Source organism: Mustela erminea, chromosome 6 (assembly GCF_009829155.1).
Source record: "Mustela erminea isolate mMusErm1 chromosome 6, mMusErm1.Pri, whole genome shotgun sequence".
In the NCBI taxonomy this organism is placed as follows: domain Eukaryota; kingdom Metazoa; phylum Chordata; class Mammalia; order Carnivora; family Mustelidae; genus Mustela; species Mustela erminea.
In genome coordinates, this window is record NC_045619.1 from 64035610 (window position 1) to 64049528 (window position 13919).

Sequence of the window (13919 nt, forward strand, 5' to 3'; positions counted from 1 at the left end):
ACCACATCTTTGTACACTCATCTATCTTGGGTTGCTTCCATGTCGTGGCTATTGTAACTAATGCTGAAGGACAATCTCTTCTTGAATTATTTCTTCGCTATCTGCCCCCTGCAATTCTGTATCTGGAACTCCTACTGTTCAGAAGCTAGACCTCCTTGGACCAGTTCTTTAATCTTTTGTCTCTACGTTCCACTTTTTCAGAGATTCCCTTAGTTTTATCAGTATAGTATAATAAAATCTGGAGAAGCAGCGTAGATGCCTGCCAGCAGGGAACCAGTTAAGTTAGAAGGGAAGATACAGAATAGAGCAAGAGTGTGCAGTATTGTTCGTAGAAACATTTCCAAATGTATGTGAATATGATTACTTGGATCATTTTTTTCTGGTAGTTTGTAACAAATTTGATAATATTGGCTCTAGGGAAAGGGGGATGTAGGAGGGAGGAGGAGGACTTTTTATTCTGAATCTTACTGTAGAACTTGAAATGGACATACCACTTTTTTGTTAAAAACTTTAACTTAGAATGGTAGGTTTTATGGTTCACACCACCTTATCTTCCCTGGGATGGAGTTTGAGGATTTGTTTTCATTATTAAGCCTGGGGTAACACATGGAAGAGTTTTACCATAAAAACCTAACTTGTGGCACACCTAAGTGGCTCAGTCAGTCAAGTGCCTGCTTTTGGCTCAGGTCATGATTCCCAGGGTTCTGGGATCCAGTCCTGCATCGGGCTCCCCTCTCAGCGGGGAGTTTGCTTCTCCTTCTCTGCTGCTCCTCCTACTTGTTTTCTCACTCTTGCTCTCTCTCTCTCTCTCAAGTAAATAAAATCTTTATTTTTTAAAAATAAAATCTTTTAAAAGCAAAACAAAACCTAACTGCCTTCCCCCTTTCATTAATATTTGCATTTCCACCTCATTTACAGAACACCCTTAACCTTTGTGATCTTACTGGATCCTCACGGTGGCCCTAGTGAGGTAAATACTGTTTGACATAAGATGGAGACTTTTGGAGATTGACTTTCTGAGGCCACTAGCAGAAGTGCCTGGGTCAGACTTCACTCTCTCAAGCACAGATACAGCCTACCATTTTATACAGTAGTTTTTCCTCTTCTTCAGTTCTCAGGTGCTGTTACTTTTACCATATTTCCCATTGTTTTGCCCATACAGATGTTTTTGGTTCACTACTCAGTTTTGCTCTGGTTAACTAAACACTTTGTGAACTGGATAAACTGCACTCGGAGCTGTTGTCACAACAGTAGAGCCTGACATTGAGTTGGAGGACTCCTCCAGTGTAGGATGTGGAAAGCCTGAGGAAATAAACAGAACATTTTGAGGATGGAAAAAAAAAAAAGGGATCTGAGAAGAAGTATTTCTTCTTTAAGTTCTAGTTAATACTACTCTCTTTAGGTTCTATCTCTTCCCACCACAACTACTATTTTAGTCTCTTGGAGAAGAGACTGTAGTCAGAAACTTCCTAATCCCCTATTTAGATTACTGATCACTGGTTTTTAATTTTTATTAATTTTTATTTCTTTAAAAGATTTTATTTATTTATTTGACAGAGAGAGACAGCACAAGTAGGCAGGCAGGCAGAGAGAGAGGGGGAAGCAGGCTCCCTGCTGAGCAGAAAGCCTGATGCCAGGCTTGATTCCAGGACTCTGAGATCATGACCTGAGTGGAAGGCCAGACAACCCACTGACCCACCCAGGTGCCCCCTACATGTGTCATTTTAAAGGAGACTATCATTGACTTACATTAACAAAATACTTAAGATCTTACATTTATAAGATGTGTGTATGTATTCTTGCATATATTTCAGATATTATGATGTAGAGCCTTGGCAATATGACACTTTTGGGGTAGAGATATTCACTTGCAGATTATTGATCATGGTTTAAAAAAATGTATTATTAACCTTAGATTTTAACTCCCATTTTCTATTTACTGTGTGGACTAGATTCAAGCTTACTAACATAGGCCAGCAGGTGAGCTGCTGCCAACAGGTGGGGAGACAACTGTGTGATACTCCATTTAGACGACTAAAATGTTAAATCTCAGAGGCCACAGTGGCAGTGCTTGGAGGAAAAACTACTTCGTGTAATTGGAGTTGTAATCATGCCAGTTATTCTCACTCTGCTGTATTTCTTGGGTAATGTCCATGTCTGTATGTCAGCTAACCTATATATAGATGACTCATAGTTCTCTAACAGCATCCCTGTGTTCCTTCCTGTAACCCCTGCCATAGCTCTTTTGGGAATGCCAGATGTGAATTTCCAGTTGTCACTGGAAACCTTTAGCAATCTAACACTTGAGCACTTGTAGTTCAGTATGTTCAAAGGCAAACTGATCTTCTCTCCAAACTTTTAATACTCCTTTATGTTGCCCTGTTTAATGACTTCCATAGGTCATCAAAGCTTGGACCTTCAGAATCATTGTTGACTTCCCTTTGCTACTTTATATATTGTCTAAGTCACAAGTTCCTGTTGATTCAACCTGTGAAATGTCTCACATCTGTCTTACCTTCTTAATTTCTATTGTGGATATGCTGTTTCAGACCCCTTATCTCTCTCACATTCATTCATGTATTCATTCAGTGAGTATTTATTGATTGCTTTTTATGTATCAGGCATAGTGTGAGACTAGATCTCACTAGGTCTCATTCAGTAAAGGTGAACAAGGTATGTCCTCTCTCTTAAATAGAATACAAAGATAGTTAATGCCGAGCATGTATCCTGGACAATGTGCTTACCTCATTTAGTCCTCACAACAGCTTTTGGAAGCATATGAGGAGACAGAGGTGACAAAGACAAAGAGGTGAGCCATATGCATACCGTGATAGTACAATAAGACAATGTAGCTGGCTCACATTCTACCATAAATAATGTAAGTGCATTAAGAAATAGACATCCTCAGGACACCCTGGGTGGCTTAGTCGGTTGAGTGGCTGCCTTCAGCTCAGATCATGATCCCAGGGTCCTTGGATGAGTCCCACATCGGGCTCCTTCCTCAGCAGGGAGACTGCCTCTTCCTCTACCTCTGCCTGCTGCTCCCCAGCTTGTGCTCTCTTGCTGACAAATAAGTAAATAAAATTTTAAAGAAAAAAAAAAAGAAATAGACGTCCTTTCATGTAAAGTAAAAAACAGGACTCAATGAGCCATATATAAGTTAAACCTAAGTTACAGCTTAGGGACAGCTATTTTAAAACACTTGCAAAGAAATCTGAGAGCAGAACCATAGATGCTTATGGGTTTTTTTTTTTTTTTTTCCCCTGTTGCCTTAGACACTGCTAACTTGACAGCATTGTTTTTTAACTAATTTATCTTCAGAGTCTTTCCAAAACCCACAAAGTTTTAATGGGAGCATCAACTGTCTTTAATTAGACATTTTGTTAACATATTTATCTAAGATAATTGTAGATTCTTATGTAGTTATAAGAAATAATACAGGTGGATCCTGTGTACCTTTTAATTTCCTTCAGTGACAACATTTTTTAAAAACAAGATACATATTACAACCAGGATGTTGAGATTGGTACAGTCAAGATAGAGAACATATCCATCACCAGAAGGATCCCTCATGTTGCCCTTTTATAGTATAGTAATGCCCATTTCCTTCTTGTCACCATCCCCATTTAAGCCCTCACAACCACTGATCTGTTCTTTCTGTGACTTGTTTTTTTTAAGAATGTTATTTTTTTTTTAAAGTAGACTCCATGCCCAGCATATGAGCCCACAGCAGGGCTTGAACTCACAACCCTGAAATAAAGACTTAGATCAAGATCTGAGCTGAGATCAAGTCAGACACTTGACTGAGCCACAGTGGCACCACATTTAAGAATGTTATATTAGTAAAACTTATATAAATGGAATTAGGTATTATGTCAGCTTTTGGGATTGGCTTTTTCACTTAGCTTAATTCTCTGAAGATTTATCCTGGTTGTTGAATATTTCACTCCTTTTTATTACTCAGTAGTATTCCATGGTATAGATGTGCCAGTTTGCTTAACCACTGTTTTCCAGAGAGGTGGTATTTTAAACCTCACCAAAATATATGAGTGATCCAGGTTTCTCTGGTGTCACTTTTTTTTTTTTTCTGTCTTTTCTCTTTATGTTATTGAATTAACTGTATCAGGCCTCTCCCTACTTCAAACCATCTGCAATGTTATCACAGCTCAGTTTTAGATATGTGCTTTATAGGATTTGGTTTAGAAACATTTAGAAACAGGTAGAAACATTGAAGATGCATCCAGTTCAGGGAAAGAGATCTTGGTTAGAAGCAGTTTTGTGAGTTGTCCCTGTTGAGCTGATGGTTAAAGTTATATAAGTGGATGAAATGACAAAAGCAGGGGCACCTGGGTGGCTCAGTGGGTTAAAGCCTCTGCCTTCGGCTCAGGTCATAATCTCAGGGTCCTGGGATTGAGCCCCACATCGGGCTCTCTGCTCAGCGGGGAGCCTGCTTTCTCCTCTCCGCCTGCTTCTCTGCCTACTTGTGATCTCTGTCTGTCATATAAATAAATAAAAAATCTTAAAAAAAAAAGACTCTAAGAAATGACAAAAGCAGAATGGGTTTAAGAAAAAGAAAGAGAAGAGGGCTGAAGAGAGAGTCCTGAGAAGTACTGGTGTTTAAGACTTGGGTGATCAAGTGAGCAATCAAAATATTACGAATATAGGGTGACTGGGTGGCTCAAAGCATCTGCCTTCTCTCAGGTCATGATCCCAGGGTCCTTCGATGAGCCCTGCATCAGGCTCCCTGCTCAGCAGGGAGTCAGCTTCTCCCTCTCCCTCTGTGGGTGTGTTCTCTCTCTCAAATAAATAAATCCTTTAAAAAATATTATAAATATATTCTTTAAAACAAGGAAACATTAAAAAAAAAAAGAGCTTATAATACAGTGTTAGGTGCCTGACAGAGACATTTTCAGGTGAGAACTGAAAATGTCTCTTGCATTTGGTACCTAAAGGATCAGTGTTGGTTTTTGCTTGGCAGTTTCAGTGGGGGAAATGAGGGCAGAACCCTGGGGATAACTGACTGAAGTACAAGTAGAACTAAAGAAGTAGAGACAAGGAATGAAGACCATTCTTTGGAATAAAAAGTGAAAAAGAATGAACAGTAATTAGCATTATTGGAGAAAGATTGTCTTTTTTTTTTTTTTTAAAGATTTTATTTATTTGAGAGAGAGACAGTGAGAGAGAGCATGAGCGAGGAGAAGGTCAGAGGGAGAAGCAGACTCCCCACGGAGCTGGGAGCCCGATGCGGGACTCGATCCCGGGACTCCGGGATCATGACCTGAGCCGAAGGCAGTCGTCCAACCAACTGAGCCACCCAGGCGTCCCGAAAGATTGTCTTTTAACTGGGGGAAATGTTTTTAGGCTGAGGTTGAATCGGTGGAGAGAAAGGGATTGAAAATATAAGAACAAGTTTTACAAAATTGTTGGCTGTGAGCATATAATTACTCAAAATTTATTTTTAAATTGTTTTTTAATAGAGTTTATTTAATTGAGAGACAGAGAGCATGAGCAGGGGAGTGGCAGAGGGAGAGGAAGAGCAAGAAGCAGACTCCTCATTGAGCCCCTTTCCACTGGCAGGGCTCAATCCCATGATCCAGGGATCATGACCTGAGCTGAAGGCAGACCTCAATTTTGAGGTGCCCCTCAAAATTTATTTTAATGAAAAGTATATAGAAAAGTGAGATTTATTTATTTATTTATAAAAGATTTTATTTATTTATTTGACAGAGATCACAAGTAGGCAGAGAGGCAGGGGGGGCACGGGGGGCGGGGGAAGCAGGCTCCCTGTGGTGCAGAGAGCCCAATGTGGGTTTCGATCCCAGGACCCTGAGATCATGACCTGAGCCGAAGGCAGAGGCTTAACCCACTGAGCCACCCAGGCACCTGACAAGTGAGATTTATTGAGCAAGGTGCCAGAAGAGATGGAGAGAATTAGGTTCAGATTGGGGATAAGGAGGTGAATAGGGGTAAGCAGAGATTAATTTGTGTTTGAGTGAGTTGAGCCTGATGTCTTTGCTCATCTTTGCAGGGCTCCATGAGACAGGTAGGAGTCTGAGAAGAGTCTTGAGGTTGGGAACAGTTGCTGGGAAATGGACGATGGTTCTGATCAATGAAGGAATAGGATTGTTGAGCCTAAAAAAAGAGTACACATGGAGGCACCTGGGTGGCTCAGACAGCTGGGCATCTGCCTTTGGCATAGGTTGTGTTCCTGTGTTCCTGGGATCAAGTCACACATTGGGCTCCTTGCTAAGCAGGGAGTCTGCTTCTCCCTCTGCCTACTTCTCCCCTGCTGTGCTCTCTCTCTCTGACAAAAGAGAAAAGAAAAAAGAACACACAACTGTGGAAGTATTAATTTGCATAGTGGGTCAAGGGTGGACCTAAGAAGTTGAATTGTGAGTTTCAAAGCAGAGAAGGATGTGTAGTCAGGTATGGGAGACTAAGGATAACTAAAAAAGTAATGGAGTTGGAAAACAGGTGAAGAATTACTGGGGGAGAGAGAGATGGAAGAATAGGTCCTAATTTGAAAAGAGGATACTGGAGTTAAGATTTCAGAGGTCAAGGAGCTTTAGATTATCATTAGTTCCAAGAAAGTGGGTTAATGAAACTGTGGAGATGAAAACACTACGTTTCCGACGACCCTGGAGTACTAAGGTAAGGAGTTTGAATATTATCTTAAAATTGATGGGAAATCACCAAGGAAGGGACGTGACAGTATTAACCTTTAAGAAACATTACTCTAATGGCAGTGTGGAGGATGGACTAACGAGGGGGAAAACTGGAAGCAGTAAGAGACATTGCCAACCACTAGGCCATTGAACTTTTTGGGCCAGATAATGCCACAGTGGGTGATAATTGTATGATTCTTCTTGCCTTTCACTACTCTTCTGAGAAGATACGGACATCTTTCAGAAACTCTCAGGCGCAATAGTTTCTCTGATGTCTTTATTTTCACCATTACTCTGTAAATACTTTTACATTTGTATCTTCTGTCAGATTTTACGTTCCTTCATAATAACCTGCATGTCAGTAATCTTCTTATAATGTGGTACCTAAATATCTCAGTACTCTGGCCCCAAAACATGTTTAACAGATGTTCAGCAAATGAATGAATGAATGAATGAATGGAGATGGCTCCCACAGACCAAGGGAACCCTGTCCTCTTATGAGCTAGTGATCTTTTTTTTATTTTTATTTTTATTTTTATTTTTTTTTAATTTTATTTATTTTTGAGCTAGTGATCTTAAGGTCCCAACAAGTCTGCCCTGGAACAGGTTCAGTTGTGATGCCCAAACACTTTCGTACTAACAAAAAGTGCCATTCCATGTAAAGAGATCTCGAGCCCGGTTGTTTCCTCATCTGGGAAGCAGGTGAGGCTGTTTTCCGTAAGGTAGCATGGCGGACGCTTGCCGGAGCCGGTGAGCGCGGTTTCCCTCCCGGGAAGAAGCCTTTACTGTTTTCCGTACAGCAGCATGGGGGCCGCCTGCGGGAGCTGCCATAGTATCACGCCCTGGGGGAAGAGGCCGCCGTAAAGGAAGCGCCGCTTCCTCTTCTCACTTCTCCCGCCTCCCACCGGCTGTCGCAAAAGGGTGAATGGAGAGCGAGTTGTGGGGGGTAGAAAGGGAGGACAGGGGGCGCGGAGTCAGAGTGGCGCAGCAAGTGGCTGCAGGTGGCGACGGTGGCGGGGGGTGGGGAGTGAGGTAGTCTGGGGTCGCGGAGGAGGAGGCTGAGAGGATCAAAAGAAAAACTAAAGCTGCAGTCTGGCCTACTGATCCGGGGGCCGCGGAGCCCCCACCCGGGGAGATGGACCTCAACCGGATCATCCAGGCGCTGAAGGGCACCATCGACCCGAAGCTGCGGATTGCAGCTGAGAATGAGCTCAATCAGGTGAGGAGCGGGCCTGCGGCGCCCCCCTGGGGCCCCCCGCGGGCTCACCGGGCTCTCCCTCCTCGGCGCCCCCGATCTCCACCCCAACCCGGGCTTCGGACCCCGACGCTCGTCCCGGCCCGTCCCCCACCCCCAGCCCCCGGGGGCCAATTTAGCGGCACTCCCCGGATCTTTCCTGAACAACTCGCGCACCTGTTGGCCACCTTTGCATCTTTTCCTGTCGTTTTCCTTCCACGGTGCAGTTTGTTCAGTCCACTGGATCGCTGAAAGAGGCTTTGGAAAGCTTTGCCAGTGTTCGCAGGGTGTGTGATTTCCCGAAGTACGCTGATTTAGGGAAGGGGGTGGGAAATTTCGCTTAACATTCGGATCTGAGTTCAGCTTTTCTCCAGACCCAGCCTTTTTTGGGTGTTGCGGTGGGAAGCCCTCCCATCGTCTGCTTCTGTGGGGTTGGTAGGACTGTTTTGACACTGATTGGCAGAGTTTTGTTGGAGCTCTGGGAAAGGCGGCCAGGAGAGAGCAAGGGAGAGGACAGGCAGTTTTCATCGTGGTATATTGTATAAAAGACACGTCGATTAATGTGCGTTTGGAGGCATTTCTTATAAGCGCTAAAATGTGTAAGACTTTCTTTTATCTTCCATCCTCTGTTCTTACTGGCCCTAACGTTGTTCCAGCGTTACCACCGACATTTCGAAATTGTAGTGATCCCAAAATTTAGCTCCTGTTTTCCTCCTCCCCTGTAAGGATGAATGATAGACTTCTCACTAAAAAGTACGAATTAAGGTCTACTCCCTAGGGTAGAGTGACAGCTGGTTGAGGTTGGGGTAATCCTTAAAATGTAAAGGAATATACCTAAATTAGTGGTTTTCAAGGTGCTGCCCAGGATGAGCAGAATCTACATCACCTGGAAACTTGCTGGAATTAGAAATTACTGGGCTTCACATTTAGAGAATCAGAAACTCTGGGGGTGGGTCCCAATTATTTTTTAATTAGCAAGCTAGGTGATTCTGTGCTTCCTGAAGTGTGAGAGCAGCTGTCTTAAGTAAAAGTTTCTGTGGGAGTTCACTAAGGTTTTCCTGGTTGGAGTTGACTTTAAAGTGCAACTGTGCATTTAAATCTTTGAAATCTAGTGGGAAATCTGGACGGCGTTTGGAGTAAGGGTGAATTCAGGATTCCCAAGAGATAAAAGGGAGAGTGAAAGCACTGGAGGGAAGGTGGAGTTAAACAGAAGCCTAAAGAGCACGTGTTGTTACCTCAAAAAGAAAAGGACTCTCATTCAAAATAGGGGAACGTTAAAGTCAGTACCTGTCTCAGGCTTTGCGAAGCAGGGTACTATATGTTGATTGGCTAGAAGAATAGTAATCCAGGGGTTGCTTAGAAGGAACAAAGCAAGAGCTGAATTTGCAATCTATTAGTATGACCAGGGGCATTGGCCTGTTTGTGACCCCCTTCTCTTCCCAGTGAGGCCAGATGTTATTTTAATAGTGTCAGTAGGGATCATATCATATCTTTGGTATCATGTTGTACCTTCCTGCCTCTGTTCGCCTATCCTTGCTTTGTTTCTGATTCATCAGTGTGTAAGTGATTCATCAATGTATAAGTGTCTGTCCCCAGACAGAAGGGGAAAGGTTGGTGGGAAAGCCTGCAGAACTAGAAGAGACCCTTGGGACCCCAGTCTACATTTTTCTTCATGGGATTTCAGTTCAAACCCATTTCATCCTCACTCTGCCCTGCCCCATATCCACCCATTTCATCACAAACCATAGTTTCCTCTGCAACTGCTCTAAGTAGCTTATTGCTATGCCACTCTTTGGCATTACGTTTTGTACAATGCTTTGGATTGTAATACGCTCTTACTAAGTACTTTTAAAAAAAATTGTCTGTAAGTAGAAGACAAGTATAATGTCGCATAACCTTATAGTTATGGCTTATATGGCTATAATGTTGGGTTTTGTGTGCTTATTCTTTATCACCACTGTAATGTCCTGCTTTGTTTGTGGGGAATCTATCATAAGTGATTAGGGTCCAGCTTGTTTATTTTAGTCTAGGTCCCCTCTCAGCAACTACGCTCTGCCTAGGAACTGGAGGCAGCTTCTGCAATGTACTGATCTGTCAGTTGCCTTGTAGAAGAGTAGGCAGTTTCAAAACATAACGGCCTCTGTTCTGAGGGATAGATTCTTGTTTGGAGTTACATTTTTCTGTAGTCAACATATTTCTGTTACTGGTTATTGGTTCCTTGATTGCTGTGTGTGATATTGTTTCTGTGGAAACATTTTGTGTGCATTTTCATTTTTTCTTTTTTTTAAAAAGATTTATTTATTTGAGAGAGGAAAGCTTGTGAGCCTGGGGAGGGACAGAGGGAGAGAGAAACTTAAACAGACTGTACTGAGCATGGAACCTGAAACGGGGCTCAGTATCATGACCCTGAGATCATGACCTGAGCCAAAACCAAGAGTTGGATGCTTAACCAATGGAGCCACTCAGGGGTCCCCAGAAAACACATTTTCAGTTTTATCTCAGGATATTAAGAGTGCATCCTTTGTGCATTCCTCCTTGTTTTTAGGCCCAGAAGTCACTTTAGCAGCAGCAAAGGGAAGTAGGAGTGGGTAGATATCTTGCTCCAGTAACTCATCCACAAAGTTATCTTCTTTTAATAAAACATTCTCCACATGGCCTCAGTGGCGAAATAAAAATAATTACTTTCTTTGCTGAGCTTTGGAATCCCTGTTTTTCTGTGCATCTGTCTGTATCATTTTTATTGCCCTTTAAGAGGGTTTGTTTATATGAATAACATTTATTTGTTTATTTATTTTTAAAGATTTCATTTATTTATTTATTTGACACAGAGAGAGAGGCAGGGAGAGAAGGAACACAAGGGGGGCGAGATTGAGAGGGAGAAGCAGGCTTCCTGCTGAGCAGGGAGCCTGATGTGTGGCTCGAACCCAGGACCCTGGGATCCTGACCTGAGCCACCCAGGTGCCCCATGAATAACATATTTATTGAGTTCTCATGCAGACACTAATGTAAGGCTCTGCTTTCACAGAGCTTGCATTCTGGTGGGGGATAGAGATAAGTAAGTAGTAATAGGTCATAAGTGCTATAGTGCTATAGATAGTAAAGTCCTGGAGAGACAGTGTTGGAGTGTATAAATAATCTGGTCATTCTCTGAAGAGTGACACTGAGCCGAGACCTAGATGTTGTGAAGGAGTGAAGCAGGTGAAGAACTGGGAGAGAAACAGGGAAGAGCAAGTCCAATAAAGGCCTTCAGCTTGGCATATTGGAGCACTTGAAAAGGTAATGTACTGGGAGCCATGAGGCAGAGAACGGGAGGCAGCAGGTCTTTGCTTTAAAATGAATTCTCATCAGATGCAGAATTATGCTAAGTAAATACACTATTTTCAGAAAACTTCACAGATACAAAGTAAATATTGAGAAATGTCTTTCATTTTTTTCTTAGAAACCTGAACCCCAAGGTGGAAAAAGAAATTGGATAAATATTTGTGAGGAAAAATTGTATGAGACGTTATCTGAATTTACCTTTGGATGTTTTAGCTGACCAAATTAACATAGTTTGAATCAAGGTTGAAAGGAGAAGACAAAAAGTTGTACAAGGTCATTAAAATGGCAGACAGTTGCAAAAAATGGAGTTCCAAAATGTGTACAAAGGCAACAGTGTTGAAGTCAAAGCAGTCTCCACAATAACTACTCTAAAATAGATACTATTAGTCTAAGCGTACAGGTTATTTTGTACTTATGTGTAATAAGTATCTACACTGGAGAGATTAGAACTAAGCTATTGGAAAAAAAAAAAAAAGAACTAAGCTATGGATGTTTTAGTCTTGGATTCACCATGGGATCTTTCTGTATCTGAAATGTTACAAACATGAGTTATTTTATAATAATGTACATGTAGAAGGTTAGAAGATTGGGCTAAATCTGTGTTACTTTGACTCCTGTAAACTGCTGTTAGGAGAAATCTGTTTTCTTTTCTTTTCTTTTTTTTTTTTTAAAAGATTTTATTTATTTATTTGATAGAGATTACAAGTAGGCAGAGAAGCAGGCAGAGAGAGGAAGGGAAGCAGGCCCCCTGCTGAGCTGAGAGCCCGATGTGGGACTCGATCCCAGGACCCTGAGATCATGACCTGAGCCGAAGGCAGCGGCTTAACCCATTGAGCCACCCAGGCGCCCAGAAATCTGTTTTCTTAAAAATTACTTTAAAATGGTGGTTTCAAAAAAAAAAAAGAAAGAAAGAAAATATAAAAAAAAATGGTGGTTTCAATTATGAACTTTATGTACAACAGATTTAAAATTCTGAGGTTTAGATAGGATGAAAGGAAGAACAATTATAGGATAATTAAGAATTTTTAAAATAAGTTTTATTTATGTATTCGACAGGGAGAGAGACAGTGAGAGAAGAAACACAAACAGAGAGAGGGAGAAGCAGGCTTCCTGCCAAGCAGGGAGCCCGATGTGGGTCTCAGTTCCAGGACCCCGGGACTATGACCCAAGCTGAAGGCAGATGCTCAACGACTGAGCCACCCAGGCACCTGGATAATTCAAAATTTTATAGAAAGAATTGGAAAGCAAAATGTTCTTGAATGGAAAAGATCGATATTAAAATCTCGATACAAATTTTCCCCGAATTTTTTAGTCCTTTATCTTATTAATGCTGTTATGAATAAATGAGTAGGAAAGATGGTTAAATTAAAAAGTTGAGTGGTGGGCGCCTGGGTGACTCAGCTGGTTAAGCGACTGCCTTCAGCTCAGGTCATGATCCCAGAGTCCGGGGATTGAGTCCCACGTCGAGCTCCCAGCTCTATGGGGAGTCTGCTTCTCTCTCTGACCTTCTCCTCTCTCATGCTCTCTCTCATTCTCTCTCTGAAATAAATAAAGAAAATCTTAAAAAAAAAAAAAAAGTTGAGCGGTATATGTAAACCTAGTGGTATGTTGAAAAAGATGCCACTGTAGGTCCAGGCTCCTGGGAGAAGGGAAGCTGAACAGATTCTCTTCATCACTGTTGGCTTTAGCCTTACTGAGAATTTGTGAGTCTTTTCTGGGAATGTCAGCGGGCAAGGCCAAGTGTAAGCTCTAGGAATGTGGCAGAAAGGTTACCTGGTCCAGGTACTTGACATTTGGGGAGAGTATTATCAAAAGGAACCGGCTGTTCTGTATTATTTATTTATTTATTTATTTATTTATTTTACTTCTACAGTCAGCCTGTCAAAACTCAGGGGTAGGTCAAAGTAGAACCGGTTGGGGGTGGCGGGGAACTGACCCAGGGCAGCACACACATCAGCACAGACTTACTTGGGTGTCAGGTTTAAAAGATGCTCCTCCAGGTGCCTTGGTGGCTCAGTTGGTTAAGCGCCTTCCTTTGGCTCAGGTCATGATCCTAGGGTTCCAGGATTGAGCCCTGGGTTGGGCTTCTTGCTTATGGGGAGCTTGCTGCTTCTTCTGCCTGCTGCTCCCACTGCTTGGGTTCTCTCTCTCTGACAAATAGATAAATAACATCTTTAAAATAAATTAAAATAAAATAAAATAAAATAAAATAAAATAAAATAAAAAAGGATGCTCCACCAACAGGGCAGCTGGTGGTGACAACTCTCAACACTGTCTTATGAGGCACATTGTTCCAGCCTGGACTGGTTCTTCATAGCTCATTGCACACATAATTAACATTATCTTGTCTGTTTTCCTATGCTGGATACATGTTTTCTATGTTTCTGTTTGACAGAAATACTATCAGCAAAATTAAAGCACAAATAAGTTGGGAAGAAACACTTGCAATGTGTAGGTCCAATAAAAGTTAGGATTTTAAATTTATAAATAGCTCTTAGGATTTATTAAGAATGAAACAAATACTCTTCAAAAAAGGATAAAGGGAATAATTTGTAGAAGAAAACAAATAGCCAACAGAAAGGATAAATTTTAACTTAGCAGAAATGTAATTTAAAATAAGAGTCAATTTTGAAGGAATGATAATGCTAAACATTGTATTGGATAGGTGGGTATATACTACTTTTGGGAGTGTGGATTGC

At 41.7% G+C, this 13919-nt stretch overlaps 1 protein-coding gene across 5 annotated transcripts in view; it reads left to right on the forward strand.

Moving 5' to 3' along the window:
- The first annotated feature begins 7555 nt into the window (after window positions 1-7555).
- The window catches only part of IPO8 (importin 8), an 85668-nt gene continuing 79304 nt past the window's right edge, over window positions 7556-13919 (forward strand). For 3 of the 5 annotated variants that reach the window (XM_032347539.1, XM_032347541.1, XM_032347543.1), the window contains exon 1: window positions 7556-7884. In XM_032347539.1, coding sequence (XP_032203430.1) covers window positions 7801-7884 — 84 coding nt within the window. In that variant the 5' untranslated portion in view covers window positions 7556-7800. The remainder of the gene's footprint in view (window positions 7885-13919) is intronic. The other 2 variants (XM_032347540.1, XM_032347542.1) reach the window with 2 other exon arrangements.